The sequence below is a fragment of the Macrotis lagotis genome, chromosome X, assembly GCF_037893015.1.
Source record: "Macrotis lagotis isolate mMagLag1 chromosome X, bilby.v1.9.chrom.fasta, whole genome shotgun sequence".
Classification (NCBI taxonomy): Eukaryota; Metazoa; Chordata; class Mammalia; order Peramelemorphia; family Peramelidae; genus Macrotis; species Macrotis lagotis.
Genome location: NC_133666.1, coordinates 286,636,086 through 286,656,565, shown reverse-complemented (window position 1 = coordinate 286,656,565; position 20,480 = coordinate 286,636,086). Strand labels below are relative to the sequence as shown.

The following is a 20,480-nucleotide window of genomic DNA, read 5'->3' as shown; positions in this document are numbered from 1 at the left end:
TTTGGTCTGTGTCCCGATACTATCAGTTCGGTCTCTGGGGTAGATAACATTCTTTATTAGTCCATCAGAGAAAATGCTTCAATATTTTTTTCCCCACAGCTACTATTGCTAGCTGTATTTCTTTCCATCCTATTCCTCCCTACCCCCCGCTTATTCCATTCTCTCTCCTCTTATCTCTGACCTTCCTCAAATGTGATGTACCTGATTACCCTCCAGATGATCCTCCTTCTCTTCTATCCCATATACCCCTGCTCCTCTCCTTTCTACTCTCTCTCATCCCTTTCCTTGCTTATTTTCCTCTAGGTTAAGACAGATATCTATATCCAATTGTGTGTGTGTGTGTGTTATTTCCTCTCTATGCCAGTTCCTATGAGAATCAAGACTCACTAACCCTCCTCCCCCATGTTCCCTCCACTGTACTCCACCACAAAAGCTTTTTCTTGCCTCTTTTATGTGAAATAACTTATCCCATTCCCAGCCAGAGAAATTGCACTCAGTGAGTAAAACCTTTAGCGATCCCATGTGCCTGTGAACCAGCCCCCCCAACTCAAGGTCTTAGCAAAATGAAGAAGGGTCAGATGAAAGGTGGATCCATAGAAAAATTCTTGTAAGGGAAAGGCCCTAACTCAGAAAGACCTAGAATCTCTGAGGATAATATGATCTGCTCTCCATTACAGAAAGATTTCCTTGAAGAAATAAGGAAGGAGCTTAAAAATCAACTGGAAAATTTGGGAAAAACAATACCTTGCAACAAGAAAACAAATCCTTAGAAAGCACAATTGGACAAATACAAAATGAGAATAAATCTCTCAGATACTCAACTGGACAAATACAAAATAAGAATAAATCTCTCAGATCATCAACTGGACAAATACAAAAAGAGAATAATTCTCTCAGATCCTCAATTGGGCAAATGCAAAAAGAACATAATTCTCTCAAAACCTCAACTGGTCAAATGGCAAGCTCTTTCAAAAGTAGAATTGACCAATTGGAAAAGGAGTTGCAAAAGATTAATGAAGAAAACTCCTCCCCCCAAAAAAGAATGGAGTCTGCAGAAACTAATGACTCCATGAGACAGCAAGTGCCAGTTAAACAAAATCAAAAAATAGAAAAAAATAGAAGAAAAATGTAAAATACCTCATCAACAAAACCACTGACCTTGAGAATAGATCAAGGAGAGGCAACCTGAAAATTATATGACTTCCTGAAAACATTGAAGAGAAAAAAAGACTGGACTTAATATTACAGGATCTAGTGATGAAAAACTGCCCTGATATCATGGAACAGGAGGGCAAAGTAGTTATTGAAAGAATACATCAATCCCCTCCAGAAAAAGATCCTAAAATGAAAACACCATGGAATGTTGTGGCCAAATTCCAGAACTATCAGATAAAAGAGAAAATCCTGCAAGCAGCCACAAAGAAACAATTTAAATATCAAGGAGTCACAGTAAGGATTACACAGGACCTGTCTGCATCAACATTAAGGGATCAAAGGGCCTGGAACAAGATATTTCAAAGAGCAAGGGAGCTTGGAATACAGTCAAGAATCTACTATACCGCAAAGCAGGGCCTCTCTTCCAGGGGAAAAAGATGGAAATTTAAGGAAATGGAAGAATTCCAAAAAATTCCTGATGAAAAGACCAAAGCTAAATAGAAAAATTTGGACATCAAACAGGAGGTTGAAGAGACACATGAAAAGGTTTCAAAAAAGGGGGGGGTGGTAAAAGGAAAAAAACTGCTATCCACTAAGTTGAAACTGGCTATATCCCAGCATGAGGAAAAAGATTCTCATAAATCTTGAGAATTGGAACTCTAACAGAGAGACTATACCTAGCGAGAAATGATGGACATTCATGATCTATCCATGAGACTGCTACCTAATGGGATGTAACTGGCTTTAACCCCACTTGGGAGAAAGACTCTAATAACTCTCAATAATTTTAACTCTATTAGATAGAATATACTTAACTAGAAATGACAGACACTCAGAATTTTCTATGACTCAGATAGAATGATCTAAAAAACACTACCTCCGTAAAAAGGGGGACAAGAAAGAGATGGGAGGAGGGAGGGGACTGAATGGGGTAAATCTCATTACACTAAGAGGCACAAAAAGGGGTGGCTAGGTGGCGCAGTGAATAAAGCACTGGACCTGGAGTCAGGAGTACCTGGGTTCAAATCTGGTCTCAGACACTTAATAATTACCTAGCTGTGTGGCCTTGGGCAAGCCACTTAACCCCATTTGCCTTGCAAAAACCTAAAAATAAAAAAAATTTTAAAAAGAGGTACAAAAAACCTATGGTAATAGAGGGGAAGAAGAGAGCAGATGAGAAACACCTGAATCTTCTTCTCATCAGACTTAGCTTAAAGTCAACCTACACATACTCAGTTAACTTATAAAACATCTAACGTTTCAAGTATTAAAATGGGAAAAGGGAAGGGGGGACAGAAAAAGGGAAGTGGAGTGGGGGAAAAGGGGGAACTAACAAAAGGGAAAAAGGGAAAGGGGAAAGAAAGGGGAGGGGTGATATAGGAGGGCAAACACACTGAAAGGGGTGGTATTCAGAAACAAAACACTGGGGAATATGGATAAAGGGGGGTAAGGGGGGAAAAACACAAACAGAGGGAAGATAGCACAGAGGGCAATAAAGAATTAGTAATCATAACCTTGAATGTGAATGGGATGAACTCTCCCATAAAATGTAAGTAAATAGCAGAGTGGATTAAAAAACCAGAATCTGACATTATGCTGCTTACAAAAAGCTCATTTAAAGCAGAGAGATACATATAGAATAAAGGTAAAAGGTTGGAGCAAAATATACTTTGCTTCAGCTGAAGTAAAAAAAGAAGGGGTAGCAATTCTTATCTCAGACAAAGCAGCAGCAAAAACAGATAGCATTAAAAGAGATAAGGAAGGAAACTTTATCCACCTAAAAGGTACCATAGACAATAAAGTCATTTCAAAACTGACTATATATGCACCCAGTGGGACAGCATCCAAATTCTTAGAGGAAAAGATGAAAGAACTACAGGAAGACACAGACAGCAAAACTCTATTAGTGGGAGCCCACAACCTCCCGCTCTCACATCTAAATAAATCGAATCATAAAATAAACAAGAAAGAAGTTAAGGAGGTAAATAGATTGTTAGAAAAATTAGATATGGTAGACTTATGGAGGAAACTGAATGGGGATAGAAAGGAATATACCTATTTCTCTGCAGTACATGGAACTTATACAAAAATTGACCATGTACTAGGACATAAAAACCTAATGATCAACTGCAGAAAGGCAGAAATAGTGAATACATCTTTCTCAGATCACAATGCAATAAAAGTCATATGCAATATTGGGCCAAGGAGATATAGGCCCAAAACAAATTGGAAACTGAATAAACTCATTTTAAAGAATGAGTGGACAAAAAACAAATTATAGAAAGAATTAACCATTTTATCCTAGATAATGATAATAATGAAACAACATACCAAAACCTATGGGATTCATTCAAAGCAACTCTCAGGGGATATATTATAGCTCTAAATGCTTATATGAATAAATTAGAGAAAGAGGAAATCAATGAACTAAACATGCAACTAAAAAAAATTAGAGAAAAACAAATTAAAAATCCCCAATTAATCTGTTCTCTTTAAGGATATGATTTCTCTCTCATCACACCCAATTTGGATCAAGGTACAACATGGAAACAAAGTAAAGACTGACAGAGTGCTATCTGCGGGGTGGGGGGTAGGGGGAGGGAAGCAAGACTGGGGGAAAATTGTACAACTCAAATAATATCTTTAATAAAAATTTTTTAAAAATACCCAATTAAATACCAAATTAGAAATTCTAAAAATTAAAGAAATTAATAAAATTGAATGCAAAAAACCTATTGAATTAATAAATAAAACCAAAAGTTGGTATTATGAAAAAAACAATAAAATTGATAAACCCCTTGATCAATTTGATTAAAAAAAAGAAGAAAACCAAATTGCTAGTATCATAAATAAAAAAGGTGAACTCACCACCAATGAGGAGAAAATAAAAGTAATAATTTGAAAGTATTTTGCCCAACTCTATGCCAATAAATTTGATAATCTAAATGAAATGGATAAATATTTACAAAAATATAAGTTGCCCAGGTTAAATAAAGAAGAGATTAAATACCGAAATAACCCTATCTCAGAAAAAGAAATTCAACAAGCCATCACTGAACTCCCTAAAAAAAAAAATCTCCAGGGCCTGATGGATTCAACAAGTGAATTCTACCAAACATTTAAGGAACAATTGGTTCCAATTCTCTATAAACTCTTTGGAAAAATAGGGAAACATGGAACTCTGCCTCTTTCTATGAAACCAATATGGTACTGTTACCTAAACCAGGAAGAGTTAAAACAGAAAATTATGGACCTATTTCCCTGATGAATATTGATGCAAAACTCTTAAATAAAATCTTAGCAAAACAATTGCAAGTTATCACTAGCATAATACATTATGAACAAGTAGGATTTATTCCAGGAATGCAGGGTTGGTTCAATATTAGGAAAACTGTTAGTATACTCAAACCTATCAGATGCTGAATAAGCTTTTGACAAAATACAGCATCGATTCCTACTAAAAACACTAGAGAGTGTAGGAATAAATGGACTGTTCCTTAGAATAATTAACAGTTATCTATCTGAAACCATCAACAAGCATTATATTCAATGGGGAGAGGCTAGAGGCATTCTCAATAAGATCAGGGGCGAAACAAGGGTGCCCATTATCACCACTATTATTCAATATTATATTAGAAATGTTAGCTTCAGCAATTAGAGAAGAAAAAGAAATTGAAGGAAATAGAATTGGAAATGAAGAGACAAAATTCTCACTCTTTGCAGATGACATGATGGTCTACCTAGAGAATCCCAAGAAATTATCCTAAAAACAATTAGCAATTATAGCAAAGTTGCAGGTTATAAAATAAACCCTCATAAATCCTCAACTTTTCTATACATGTCTGGCAAGACACAGCAGGAAGAGCTAGAAAGAAAAATCCCATTCAAAGTAACCTCAGACAATATAAAATACTTGGGAGTCTATTTGCTAAGACAGACTCAGAATCTTTTTGAAAACAATTATAAAACACTTCTCACACAAATTAAATCAGATTTAAATAACTGGGAAATATCAACTGCTCATGGATAGGTAGAGCTAATATAATAAAAATGATAATTCCACCAAACTAAACTGTTTAGTGCCCTACCAATAAAAATTCCAAAAAATTACTTTAATGAGTTAGAAAAAATAAAAAAGTCAAGAACAGGAGCTTAATGAAAAAAAGTGCAAAAGAAAGGGGCTTAGCCCTACCTGATCTAAAATTATATTATAAAGCATCAGTCATCAAAACTGTTTGGTACCGGCTAAGAAACAGAGTGGTGGACCAGTGGAATAGACTAGGTGTAAAAGCAAGAGATGATTATAATAATCTGCTGTCTGATAAACCCAAAGAGTCCAGCCATTGGGATAAAAACTCCCTCTTTGATAAAAACTGCTGGGATAATTGGAAGTTAGTATGGAAGAAACTTAGATTAGACCAACACCTAACACCCTTTGCCAAGGTAAGATCCAAATGGTTACAGGACTTAAGACATAAAAAACAATACTATAAGCAAATTAGAAGATCAAGGACTAGTCTACCTGTCAGATCTATGGAAAGGGGAACAGTTTATGACTAAGGAAGAGTTGGAGAACATCACCAAAAACCAATTAGATGATTTCGGTTACACTAAATTAAAAAGCTTTTGCACAGATAAAACCACTGTAACCAAGATCAAAAGAAATGTAGTAAATTGGGAGACAATCTTTACAACGAATGATTCTGACAAAGGACTCATTTCTAAAATATACAGAGAACTGAGTCATATTTTTAAAACAAAAAGCCATTCCCAATTGTCAAATGGTCAAAGGATATGCAAAGGCAATTTACAGGTGAGGAGATCAAAGAAATCCACAGCCACATGAAAAAATGCTCTAAATCATTAATGATTAGAGAAATGCAAATTAATCTTCTCTGAGGTACCACCTCACACTTCTCAGATTGGTCAATATGACCAGAAAGGATAATGATCATGGTTGGAAGGGCTGTGGGAAATCTGGGACACTATTACACTGTTGGTGGATCTGTGAAATCCAAAATTTGTGGAGAGCTATTTGGAACTATGCCCAAAGGGCAACAAAAGTGTGCATACCCTTTGACCCAGCAATACCACTACTGGGTCTATACCCTGAAGAGATCATGAAAAAGGGTAAAAACATCACTTGTACAAAAATATTTATAGCAGCCCTGTCTGTGGTGGCAAAGAATTGGAAATCAAGTAAATGTCCTTCAATTGGGGAATGGCTTAGCAAACTGTGGTATATGTATGTCATGGAACACTATTGCTCTATTAGAAACCAGGAGGGATGGGATTTCAGGGAAGCCTGGAGGAATTTGCATGAACTGATGCTGAATGAGATGAGCAGAACTAGAAAAACACTGTACACCCTAACAGCAACATGGGAGTGATGCTCAATCTTGAAGGACTTGCTCATTCCATCAGTGCAACAATCGGTAACAATTCTGGGCTGTCTGCAAAGGAGAGTGCCATCTGTATCCAGATAAGGAGATGTGGAGTTTGAACAAAATTCAAGGACTATTCCCTTTAATTTAGAAAAAAACAGATATCTTATTGTCTGATCTTCTTGCCTCTTAGACTTCTTGTCTCTTCCTTAAGGATATGATTTCTCTCTCATCACACCCAATTTGGATCAAAGTACAACATGAAAACAAAGCAAAGATTGACAGATTGCTTTCCATGGGGGGTGGGGGTGGGGGAGGGAAGTAAGATTGGGGGCAAACTGTAAAACTCAGATAATATCTTTAATAAAAATAAATTTAAAAAAAAGAAAAGAAAAATGAAGCCTAGAGGCAGCTAGGTAGCACAGTGGATAGAGAACCAGCCCTGAAGTCAGAAGGACCTGAGCTCAAATCCAACCTGACACTTAATAATGACCTAGCTATATGATCTTGGGCAAGTCACTTAACCCTATTGCCCTGCAAAAATAAACAAAGAAAAAATTTAAGTCTACATTCTTTTCCAGGTCATGATTATCTGGTAGCCCTATAATTTTTAAATAATCCTGGATCTGTTTTTCAGGGTCAGTTGCTTTTTCAATGAGATAATTCACATTTTCTTCTAGTTTTCATTCTTTTTTTAAAAATTATTTGTTCTTATTTTATACAAATGTTTTTATACATTACTAAAATATTCTTGTTTAAGAGTAAACATAATACCCCCCCACAAAAAATATAGACCCACATGAGCGATAAAGGGGAGAGAAAAAATTAAAATAAAATAAAATAATAATAATAATAATAATAATTGTAGGTATGACCAGGTGGCGCAGTGGAAAGAGCACCAGCCCTGGAGTTGGGAGCACCCGAGCCCAAATCTGGCCCCAGACACCCAACAATCACCCAGGTGTGTGACCACATACAAGCCACCCCAAGCCCTTGGCCCTACAAAAACCAAAAAAAAAAAAAAAGACAAAACAAAATAATAATAATAATAATAATATTGATAATAATAATAATAATAATAATTTGCTTCAGTCTGTGTTCCAACACCACCAGCTCTGTTGCAAGTGGATCACATTCTTTATGATAACTCTATCATAAAAGTTACTTCCATATTTTTCCACTGTTGCCGTTGTGGATTCCAACTCCCAACATTTGTACTTTTCTACTACCATGAACTATATTTTCTCTCTCCTTTCATTCAGTCTTTGCTATAGGGTAGCTGAGTGGCACAGCAGACAGATCCCTGGTCCTGGGGCCAAGAGGCCCCAAGCCTACATACCACCCCTTAGGCCCAACATCCACCCGGCCCTGTGGTCCTGGACAGGCCATCCATTCCCAGCCCCTTGCAAGAAGTAAAAAAGAAATTATATCTGACCACTCTCCCACCATGGTCCATCCTCTCCTCCATCACTCAAATTCCCCCCTTCCCCCTGTCCCCGCTTCTTACTCCAGCTGTCTATACCCCATTGAGTATATATGCTGTTTCCTCTCCTAGCTACCTCTGATGAGAGCAAAGATTCCCTCATTCCCCCTTGCCTTCCCCGCTTCCTTACCATTGCAATAGCTCATTGTAATAAAGAAAAATCTTATTATATGAAATATCTTATAGCCTATTCTTCCTCTCCTTTTTCTTCCTCCCATTACATTCCCCTTTTATCTATTGACTCCATTTTTACAACTCGATATATCTTCAAATTCAGTTTTCTCCTGTGCTTCATCTATAAAAGCTCCTTCTACCTGCTCTATTAACTGAGAAGGTTCATATGGGTATTATCAGAATCATTTTTCTATACAGGAATACATGTAGTTCATCATCATTAAGTCCCTCATATTTTCCTCTTCTCCTCCACTCTCTATGCTTCACCTGAGTCCTGTATTTGAAGATCAAACCTTCTGTACAGCTCTGGCCATTCCAACACTAACATTTGAAATTCCCCTGGTTCATTGAAAGTCCATCTTTTTCCCTGGAAGAGGATGTTCAGTTTTGCTGGGTAGTTGATTCTTGGTTGCATTCTAAGCTCTTTTGCCTTCTGGAATATTATATTCCAAGCCCTACGAGCTTTTAATATAGTTATTGCTAAGTCCTGTGTGATCCTGATTGTAACTCCACGGTATTTGAATTGTGTCCTTCTGGCTACTTGTAATATTTTCTCTTTGACTTGGGAGTTCTGGAACTTGGCTATAATATTCCTGGGGGTTGTTTTTTTAGGATCTCTTTCTCGGGGAGATCGGTGGATTCTCTCCATTTCTATTTTGCCCTCTGCTTGTAGGATATCAGGGTAATTTTCCTGTAATAATTCTTTTGAAAATGATGTCAAGACTCTTTTCCTGATCATGACTTTCAGGTATTCCAATAATTTTTAAATTATCTTTCCTAAATCTGTTTTCCATATCTGTTGTTTTTTCAATGAGACATTTCCCATTTTCTTCTAATTTTTCTTTCTTTTGGTTTTGAAGTGTTGAATCCTGATTTCTCGTAAAATCAGCAATCTCCCTGAGTTCTATTCTTTGTCTGAAGGATTTGTTTTCCTCAGAGAGATTTCTTATCTCTTTTTCCATCTAGCCAATTCTGCTTTTTAAAGCATTCTTCTCCTCAATAACTTTTTGAACTGTTTTATCCATTTGACCTAAGCTGGTTTTTAACATGTTATCTTCTTCAGCATTTTTTTTGGATCTCCTTGACTAAGGTGCTGACTTCTTTTTTCATGTTTTTCCTGCATCTCTCTCATTTCTTTTCCCAATTTTTCCTCTATCTTCCTCACTTCATTTTCAGTCTTTTTTGAACTCTGTCATAGCCTAAGTCTAATTTCTGTTTTTCTTGAGGTCTTTAGATGTAGAAGCTTGTGCTTCCTCATCTTCAGATTGAGTGTTTTGATCCTTCTTGGGATCACAGGCAAAGTATTTCTCAGTGGTGTTCCTCTTTTTTCTCTGCTTATTCATCTCTCCAGCCTGTGCCTGGTATTTGGGGTGCTTCCTGAGCTTTTGAGTATTATTGGGACACCCCCCCCCACAAGGATCTCTATGTATGAGGCTCTGTCTTCCCTTCTGGTCTGTAAATTACCACAAGTGCACCCTTCTGACATGGGCCTGAGTTGGGGGGTAGGGGGCCTGATCTTCTATGGGGGGGCCTAGACTGTGATCAGGATCTGAATGTGGTCAGAACCCCATAGTCCTGTTCCAGGGACAGAGGACAGAGCTCATCAATCTCTCTCCACTCCCCTCCCTAGGCTCAGCACTCATGCCCTAGGGGCTCCTACTTACCAGCTTCTGCTTCGGGTTCCTGGATCTGGGCTGCCATGGCCATGCTGCTCACTGTGTGCCCTGAGGGCTGGGCTTCACGTGCTCGCTCTGGCAGAGGTCCCCCTGCTGATCACCCAAGTTTTGTCTGGTGCTCCCTGGGGTATAGGTCAGGAAACTGCCTGGTGCTGTGAGCCAGGGCTCCCAGCGCCCTGGGCTGCCTCCAGAAGGCTGAAGTTCCTTTGCTCTGGCGGGTTGCCTGTCTGGTGGGCCACCCCCTCCAACCCCATGGAGCCAAGCCTTTCCACTCTTGGGTTGGAAAACTGCCTCACTGGATCCCTCTGTGGGTTCTGTCTCTCAAAAAATGTAGTTAGAGTCCTTAGCTTATAATTTTGTTCAAGAGCACCTAAGAGACACTCCTCTTCTGTTGCCATCTTGGCTCTGCCCCCTCATCTAGTTTACATTCTTTTGGTTTTGTTTTATTGTTTCTTGATTTCTTACAAAGTCATCAGCTTCCCTTAGCCCCATTCTATATTTGAAAGAATTATTTTCTTCAGAGAGCTTTATTATCTCCTTTCCATTTGGCAAATTCTGCTTTTTACAGCATTCTTCTCCTCACTGACCTTTTAGACTGCTTTTTCAACTTGACCTAAGCTGGTTTTTAAGATGTTAATTTCTTCAGTTTTTTTTTCTATTTCCTTCACCAAGCTGCTAACTTGATTTTCATGATTTTCCCGAATCGTTCTCATTTCTTTCCAGTTTTTCCTCTACTTCCCCTACTTGATTTTCATAGCCAAGAGATAAATTCATATTTTTCTTAGAGTTTTAGACATAGAAGCTTTGACTTTGCTATCTACTATGAACATTTTGATCCTCCATAGAGTCAAAATAATTGTCTATGGCCAGATTCTTTTTCTTCTGTTTGCTCATTTTCCTAGCCTATGAATTCAGTTTAACTCTTTGTTAAGTCCTCTGCTTCCAGGGTGGAGAAGGCACTATCTCAAGCTTTTAAGGATTTTATGGTTTTTGCAAGGCAATGGAGTTAAGTGATTTGCCCAAGGTCGCACAGCTAGGTAATTACTAAGTGTCTGAGACCACATTTGAATTCAGGCCCTCCTGACTGCAGGGTGTCACCTAGCTGCCTCCCTTCAAGGTCTTATGAGAGGCAATGACTGCTTTCCTGGTCTGTGCTCTGATCTGTAGATGATCACAAGCACTCCCCTCTGCCCTGGAGCTGTAAGGAGAGTCCTCCTCCACTATTATAGTAAAGTTCCTTTTCCTGAGACTGGGGCCCAGACTGAGACCTGAATCTGAGCCTGGGCAAAGTCACAGAATCCTGCCTCAGGGATAAATAGCAGACAGACCTCTGCAATACCTCCTGACCCCTTTACTGTCCAGACCTGAGAGCTGTGGAAGCAGCTACCAAGTAACTCACTGTCAGATGGCTCCTAAACCTGTTCCTAGTCCCTGTGGTCAGTTGAGTCTGTGCTGAGGTTTTCATTGGTCTGGGCTTCACACTCACTCTGATGTGGCAGAGTTTTCCCACTGTCCTTCAAAGTTGTCCTTGGCAATCGCTGGGCTGAGAAGTCTGGAAATTGCCACCACCACCACCACAGACCCAGGTGCCCCCAAGGAATGTTCCTGGATGGCTGGAGTTGATTTGCAAGCCAGGCTACATTGAGGGCTTTTCCAACCTGGTGTAACAGACCTTCCTTGAAGATCTTTTAAGTTGTCTTAGGCTGGGAAATTGTTTCACTCAGTCTTTCTATGGATTCTGCCACTGTAGAATATGGTTATAGTCATTATTTAAAGGTATTTTGGAGTGGTCTGGGGGAGCTTGTGGAATTCCTGGCCCCCACTCCGCCATCTTGGCTCCACCCCTGCAACCCTCCTTAACAACAAGTTTGGCTACACTCTGTCCTTCTATCTCTTACAATACTCCACCTTATCCCTATAATCCTTGTTAACTAAAGCTTGGAATAAGAGCAGATCATTTCCTGATCTATTTATGTTCAGCACTTCTAAGTACACTCCCACCTCTGTCCCTATTGTACTATAAACCTTTAACTAAAGTATATGGTAAAATATGAGTACTTCTTGATTAAATTATGTATAGACTGTCTAAGTACTCTCCCATCCTCTGTCTCAATAGGAAATACCACCCTCATAATAAATATCACTTCAGGTACAATATCACTTCAGTACAATTCCTTCAACTATATTCAACTCCTTAACTAACCTAAGAGAAATACAATTCTCAGGAATTATAATCTTCCCTTGAAGGGAAATAGTTTAATGTTACTACTGAATAGCATCTTTTTCTTCACCTTTATGTTTACCTTTTTGATATATCTCTTGAGTCATGTATTTAAAGATGAAATTTTCTGTTCAGTACTGGTCTTTTTAATCAGAAAATTTTGGAAGTCCTCTAATTCATTGAAAAATCCATCTTTTCCCTTGACAGAATATGGTGAAATTTGCAGAGTAGTTAATTCTTGGTTATAATCCAAAGTCCCTTGTAGTCCAGAATATCATTCCAGTCCCTCCAATCTTTTAATGTTGAATCTGGTAAGTCTTGTGTAATTTTAAATGTTTCCTTTGTATTAAAATTGTTCCTTTTTGACTGCTTGCATTATCTTCTCCTTTAGTTGAGAAATCTGGAATTTGGCTATGATATTCCTTGGGAGTTTTTATTCTGGGGTCTCTTTCTGGAAATGTTCTGTGTATTCTTTCAAGAACTATTGTGTCTTCTTGATCTACTATATTTAGGGTGGTTTTCCATGATAATTTACTGAAAGATATTTTCCAGCTTCTTTTTTTGATCTGAGCTTTTTGGTAGTCCAAGAAATCGTAAATTAACCCTCCTGGATCTATTTTTAGGTAGTTTTGTTTTCCCTAGATTCAATACTTTCTATTTGTCCATTTCTAATTTTTAAGGTTTTATTTCTACAGTTAGTTTTTGTGTTTCTTTTTCCAGTTGGTCGATTTTATTATTTGATGAATTACATTCTTTTTCCAGTTGGTCATTTTTCTTTTAAAGGACTTGATTTTTTCCTATCAATTTTTCATAATTCTATTGCATGGCTTTTCTTTTTTTCATTTTTCTTCTTTCTCTCTTCTTTGGTTTTTAAAATCTTTTCTAAGTTCTTCCATGAGGTTTTGGATTTGAGACCAATTCATAGACTTCTTTGAGATTTTCCATGTAGGTAATTTGTCACTGCTTTCTTCTTCTAAGATGGTATTTTTGTCATCTCTTACTGAATAATAGTTTTCTATGGCTAGCACACATTTTGGTTTTCTGCTCATTATGACAGTTGAGCTCTACTGGGAACGAGGAGTAAAGTCACAAGCTTTTCATGCTGGCTTATCACTTGCCAAGATGCAGACTATGCAGCCCAGGCATTGCCTATGCAGAAGTTTGTTTCCCCCTTCAAGCCCAGGTTTCACTTATGCGGTGGTTTCTTTTTTTTCCCTACCCAGTGTCTGTTTCCCCAGTATTCCCAGAACTGACTTTGTCTGGGGTAGGAACCCTCCCTGCTGGCCTGCTAAGCTAGCTACCAGGGACTGGATTGCTATTTAATTGCCAGAATGTAGGTTGTTCTGTGGCCAGAACTCTCCTGCTTTTTCACTCTCCCACTTAGCTGGACTATACTTCCCCTTTATGCCTGAAGAGACAGACCTTCACTGAAGATCCTTCATGATGTCTAGAGTTGAGAACTTGTTTTGCTCTTTTACTTTTATCCTTAGGATCTGTACCTTTGATGTTAGTGTAGAGGCTTCACTTAAAATTGTGAAGGGAAAAGCTCCAGAGACATGTTAGTTTCATGCTGCTATCTTGGTGCCACCCAAGAAGTCCAACCTAAATTTATTCTTCTAAGACCCTTGTCATGCTTTCTATATTCATCTTTCCTTACCAATATTTGCTTCAATCATCTGTAAATTTCTTTTTTTGAGTCTAATTTGGATGGAAAGTTTCCTATATATCCACAAAGGTGACTTCAGACAACTCCCCTTTTTCTTCCTCATCAAAACTATTTTCTTATCAAAATCCTCTTTGGATCATCATAATTTTATTCTTAAGAGTTTTTCCATGGGGCAGCTAGGTGATGCAATTGATAGAGCACCTGGAGTCATGAGTACCTGAGTTCAAATCTGGCCTCAGGCACTTAATAATTACCTAGCTGTGTGGCCTTGGGCAAGCCACTTAACCCCACTGCCTTGCAAAAACCTAAAAAAAAAAAAAAAAAAAAAAAGTTTTTTCCATTTCTCTTGTGACTTTATAGAATTTTACCTACTGGTAATCATATAAATAAATTTAAGTACCTACTATCAGATTATAGAATTTACTAACATCAGTATACAAAGTACTGATTACTGTGTTCAATTTTCTTTCTTTCTTTTTTTTGCAAGGCAAATGGGGTAAAGTGGCTTGCCCAAGGCCACACAGATAGGTAATGATTAAGTGTCTGAGGCCGGATTTGAACCCAGGCACTCCTGACTCCAAGGCCAGTGCTTCATCCACTACACCAACCTAGCCGCCCCAATTAATTTTCAATAATTACAATTTTTCCTCCACCCCATGTCGCTAAGTCAAAATTTCTTTTTCAATTTTAATTTCATTTCCTATCTCAATTTTTTCATAATTCCTCTGCAATGGCTCTCATTTCTTTTCTTCCATTTTTCTTCTTCCTCTCTTCTTTTGTTTTTAAAATCTTTTCTTAAAGAATGAACATTAAATTATCTGGCCTAAATGTTTGTTTTTAACATAGGAATAATTCATAGGTGGCCTTGCCACTTCAACTATAACCTTTATGACTTTTCACCCTAAATAGTATTTATGAATTTAACTAGGCTCATCATTTTTCTGCCTATCTATCTTTTGGGTCTATCACAAAGTTTTTAGTTGCCTGATAGAGGAAAAAAGTTAATCTCTGAGAGTATAATGGAAATAGGAGGAGATCTAGAAATTCTGTGTAAAGTAATGAAGAAAATAGGATGGCATTTATACATTAAAATTTTAAAAAAAACATTCAAAGGTACAGAGACCAAAAGTGACTTTTACAAAGAAATTCAAATGAAGGATCTTTGAAGAGAGCTAAAAATAGGGAAATTAAAGCATCATTAACTTTTTTTCTCTACATTTCCTGAAAATGTAGAAGGAAGGCTATTACCTTTATTCACAAACTGGTCAGGAGGAATTACATTGGTAACAGAAGCTGCCATGTAATGAAGATCTGCAGAAGATGGAATTTCCAGCTTATTAGCCTCCTTTTTGTTAACAATATCATTTGTAGTCTCTTCTCTAATAGGTAATTCCTGAAGGAGATCAGTAGCTTCAATGTCGATCACATTTATATAATTGTGTCCAACCTGAAGTAAAGAATAAAAAAAAGAATTAAAGAATTAAATATACAGTTTTCTATTTAGGACCAACTATGTTAAAAGGGTATTTAGATTCAATAATTTAATGAAAAGCTTTCACATGCAAGACACTCTACTAGCCCTAGCTATAAAAACAAGTAAGAATACTACTGTGTAGCAAAAATTGACAAAAAGGATAATTTCAGAAAAATATGGGAAAAGCTGTACAATGAAGCCTAATAAAGTGAGCAGACAGACTCAGGAGAACAATTTATAAAACAACAACATTGTAAAATGAATAACTTTGGAAAGCATCAAGAACTCATTAATAAAATGGAAAATGATAAATGTTGGAGGAAATGTGAGAAAACTAGGACACTAATGCACTGTTGTTGGAGCTGTAAAGTGAAAGTGATCCAACCATTCAGGAGAGAAATATGGAACTATGTGTAAAGGATTACAAAACTGCCTATTCTTTCTGATACAGCAATACCACTACTAGGTCTATATCCCAAAGATGTCATTAAAAAAAGGGAAAAGAACCACATGAAAAAGAATATTCATAGTAGTTGTTTTTGTGATAGCAAAGAATTGGAAATTGAGGGGATAGCCACCAATTGTTTTTTGATTTTTTTTTTTGTTTCGTTTCCGAAGAAGACCACAACATCAGGGAGGTGATGTCATAGCACAAGCAAGTAGACTGGATTTGAGTGGGGGGGTTCTGGGTTAAGTCACAAGTCTCACTTTCTCATCTGGTGTCATCTGGGTCCAATGGCCAGAAGGACTAAAGACGGCTCTGGATGATAGACAGTAGAGGGTTAAATGTCCAAGGTCACACAGCTACTAAGTATCAAGTGTCTGAGGCTGGATTCGAACAACTATCCTCTTGACTCCAAGGCTAGTGCTCCATACACTGTGCCACCTAACTAACCTTTCAATACATTTGAAAACCTTTAGTATTTTTTTTTTAATTTTTGCAATGCAAATGGGGTTAAGTGGCTTGCCCAAGGTCCCACAGCTAGGTAATTATTAAGTGTCTGAGGCTGCATTTGAACTCGGATCCTCCTAACTTCAGGACCAATATTATATCCATTGCACCACCTAGCTGCACCCCCATCAATTAAGCAACAATTGAACAAGAAGTATATATAAATGTAATGGAATACTATTATTATTCTATAAGAAAGGGTGAATAAGTGAATTTCAGAAAAACTTGCAAAGACATATGTGAACTGATGCTAAGTGAAGAGAACAGAACTAAGACAATAATATACACAGTTAACAACAACACTATGTGATGATCAACTAAGATACACTACAGTGATCAAATGCAATTCTAAAAGATTTGTGATGGAAAATGCTATTAACACCCAGAGAAAAAACTATGGGGTCTGAATACAGTTCCAACCACACTATTTTCATTTTTTAAAATCTGGTTTTGTTTTTTTCTATCTTGCATTTTTTCCTTTTGTTTGATTTTTCTTTCACAATATGACTAATATAGAAATATGTTTAACATGATTGTACATACATAACCTAAATCAGATTACTACTGTCTTAGCAAGGAGGTAAAGAGGAGAGAAAGGAAAAAAATTTGAGGTAAATCATGAAAACCAAGTCAGTGGCTCGGTTAAGGAGATAGAAAAAATATTGAAGAAAACATGTTAACAACCAGCTTAGGCCAAATGGAAAAAATAACCCAAAAGGCAAATGAGGAGAATGCGTTAAAAAAGCAGAATTGGCCAGCTGGAAAAGAAGATAAAAAAGCTCTCTGAAGAAAACAACTCCTTCAAATGTAGAATGGAACTAAAGGAAACTGATGACTTTGTGAGTAATCAAGAAACAATAAAGCAACACCAAAAGAATGAAAAATTAGGAGAAAATGTGAAATATCTCACTGGAAAAACAAATTACCTAGAAAACAGATCCAGGAGAGACAATTTAAAAATTATTGGGCTAACTGAAAGTCATGACCAGGACAAGAGCCTAGATTTTATTTTTCAAGAAATAATGCAGGGTGGCTAGGTGGCGTAGTGGATAAAGCACCGGCCTTGGAGTCAGGCAAGTCAGGCATACCTGGGTTCAAATCCAGTCTCAGACACTTAATAATTACCTAGCTGTGTGGCCTTGGGCAAGCCACTTAACCACATTTGCCTTGCAAAAAAACTAAAAAAAAGAAAGGGAAAAAAAAGAAATAATGCAGCAAAATTGCCCTGAGACCCTATAGAAGCCAAGGGTAAAAATAGAAATTGAGGAAATTCACTGATCACCTCTTAAAGATTCCAAAAGAAAAATTCTCAGGAATGTTATAACCAAATTCTAAAACTCCCAAATCAAAGAGAAAATACTAAAAGCTGACAATTCAACTACCATGGCTCTGTGGTCAGGATTACACAAGATTTAGCAGTGTCTACATTAAGGGCTCATAAGGATGAGATTATGATATTCCAGAAGGCAAAAGAGCTTGGATTAAAACTGAGAATCAACTACCCAGTAAAACTGAATATCCTCTTTCAGGGAAAAAGATGGACTTTCAATGAAACAGGGGACTTTCAAACTTTCCTGATGAAATGAGAGAGCTGAACAAGAAGTTTTATCTCTGAGTTCAGGACTCAGGTAAACCATAGAGAGGACAGACAAGAAGGATCAATTTTGAGGAACTTAATCATGTTGAACTACATGTATTCTTGCAGGGGAAGAAGACAGTGATAACTCATGTGAACTTTCTCATTTACAAAAGCAGTTAGAAAGAGCATATATCGACAAGGCACAGCAAGGACCTGAATATAATGGTATATAATATGGTATAAATTTGGAATCAATGGGTGATAAAGGAAAGTACTGGGAAGAAGGAAAATGAGAAGAAGAAGGGGCTAAGATATCTCACATACAAGAGTCAAGAAAAAGCTTTTGCAACAGATGGAAGTGGGGAAGGCGGGGAATGAATAAACCTTCATTCTCATCAGAAATGGCTCAGTGAAGAAATAACATACACACTTAATAGGGTATAAAAATCTATCTTAACCTAGAGAAAAATGAGAGGAAAGGGATGGGATAAGAGGGACGGGAGTGGGGAGGGGGGAGTAGGTGAGAAAATCTGATCTGAAATAAATGCAGATTACTATAGACAAAAAAAAGTGATTTAGAATAATTTTTGTGTGACCATAGATATTTTTGATTACTTTTGTTTTTGTTTTTTAGGTTTTAGCAAGGCAAATGGGGTTAACTGGCTTGCCCAAGGCCACACAGCTCGGTAATTATTAAGTGTCTGAGACCAGATTTGAACCCAGGTACTCCTGACTCCAAGGCCGGTGTTTTATCCACTACGCCACCTAGCCGCCCCTATTTGTTTTGTTTTTGTTTTTTAGGTATTTTTGATTACTTTTGAAGACTACTTATTTATATTATTTGTTAATTTATCAGTTGAGGAATGAGGCCCTTTTCAGATAAAACTGTTAAAATTAAAAAAAGAAGTGATTCGGGTTATATATAAATATAAAAAATACAGGAATCATTACTTCAGAGATATGCAATGAACCAGTCAATAGCAAACAAATGTGAACCTGCTAATCAAACACTACTAAAGATTGCTCAAGCAGCAGATGATAAGAAGACCCAGTTGCAACCTAGTTAGAAAGTAAGGCTGAAGATTCTAGTTGATTTTTTTTAAGTTCATGACAAACCTATATTAATTAGGGCTATACTCTCTAAATGTATTTCACTACTGATATGACAAAAATATTTAGAATTCATAAAAACAATGTATTCTGATATAATATACAATTTGTCATATATACAATGGATTACAAGCATTTAAGTAAATACAAACCACATTAGATGTAGGATCAGATGTCAAAGGTGCCTCTGTTGTTTCAGAGGGAAATCTGAGATTTAAATAAACATCTGGAGCCAATATTTGAGAAGCACTCAAATATTCTTGTACTGTAAGCAAAATCAAAAAAATAAGAATTAATCTAAAAGAAGTAAAACTTTCAGGAAGCAGACCTAAAATTCTGAACTTTCAGAATATAGCACAATGGCAAGCAACCGAGAAAAACGTATTTTGAAAAAATGTAAAAAGGGGCAGTGGTAGAAAGTAATTTTTATGAAATAATTGTATATTGTAATTGTATTGTATTGTATTGTAATTGAAATAATTGTAATCTCTAATAACATCTTTTTAAATTAGGCTAAATTAAAAACATTCCTCTTCACAATTTAATGACTCCAAGGAATAAAAAACTATCAATAATGTAAAATGGAACTTCAAAAATGTCAATGAAAAACACCTTTTAAAAAATGTATCTATTTTTAGGGGCGGCTAGGTGGCACAGTGGATAAAGCACTGGCCCTGGAGTCAGGAGTACCTGGGTTCAAATCCTGCCTCAGACACTTAATAATTACCTAGCTGTGTGGCCTTGGGCAAGCCACTTAACCCCGTTGCCTTGAAAAAAATCTAAAAAAAAAAGTATCTATTTTTATCCAAAAGTAAAATGGTTATGGTTAATATTTCTGCCTTTTATGACAGTCTCCACACACTAGTATGTATAATATATGATTGCCAGACATATCTGCTATGTTTTAATTTTATTGGCAAGGAATCCAAGTTTTAATAAGACATCATTTTCATATGTAACATTTTCCACCTAAATCCTCAAACAGGATAACATTTTTTAAAAACTATATTGGTGGGGCGTCTAGGTGGCGTAGTGGATAAAGCACCGGCCTTGGAGTCAGGAGTACCTGGGTTCAAATCTGGTCTCAGACACTTAGTAATTACCTAGCTGTGTGGCCTTGGGCAAGCCACTTAACCCCATTTGCCTTGCAAAAATAAAAAAAAACAACTATATTGGTGGGGCAGCTAGGTGGCACAGTGGACAGAGCACTGGCCATGGATTCAGGAGTACCTGAATTCAAATCCAGCCTCAGACACTTAATAATGACCTAGTTGTGTGGCCTTGGGTGAGTCACTTAACCCCATTGCCTTGCCAAAAAAAAAAGAAGGAAAAAACCCATATTGGTATGATATATAACACTTAAAATAAGAAAAAAATCAGATAATTTGTCTACATGGCACTAATTTGGCTGTTTTTCAATTAGCTATTGTTTCATTATTAGGTTGAGAGACCTTTTTAAGGTTACATGTACTTGTCAAAAGAAAAACTATACCCTCATATGGCAAAAATTATTTGCTGAGTTTACTAAAATCAAAAAATGATTTTTAGTTTTGTTGTTTTGGAGTGAATTAGGAACATAATGAAGAAAAAACTGCTCCTCCAAATC

At 37.0% G+C, this 20,480-nt stretch overlaps 1 protein-coding gene across 6 annotated transcripts in view; it reads right to left on the bottom strand.

Moving 5' to 3' along the window:
• The window catches only part of CPLANE1 (ciliogenesis and planar polarity effector complex subunit 1), a 155,384-nt gene that overhangs the window by 42,642 nt on the left and 92,262 nt on the right, over positions 1–20,480 (bottom strand). For all 6 annotated transcript variants that reach the window (XM_074202095.1, XM_074202099.1, XM_074202098.1 and 3 more), the window contains 2 exons: positions 19,027–19,139; positions 15,008–15,206 (listed from right to left, as the gene is read on the bottom strand). In XM_074202095.1, the coding sequence (XP_074058196.1) occupies positions 15,008–15,206; positions 19,027–19,139 (312 nt within the window). The remainder of the gene's footprint in view (positions 1–15,007; positions 15,207–19,026; positions 19,140–20,480) is intronic.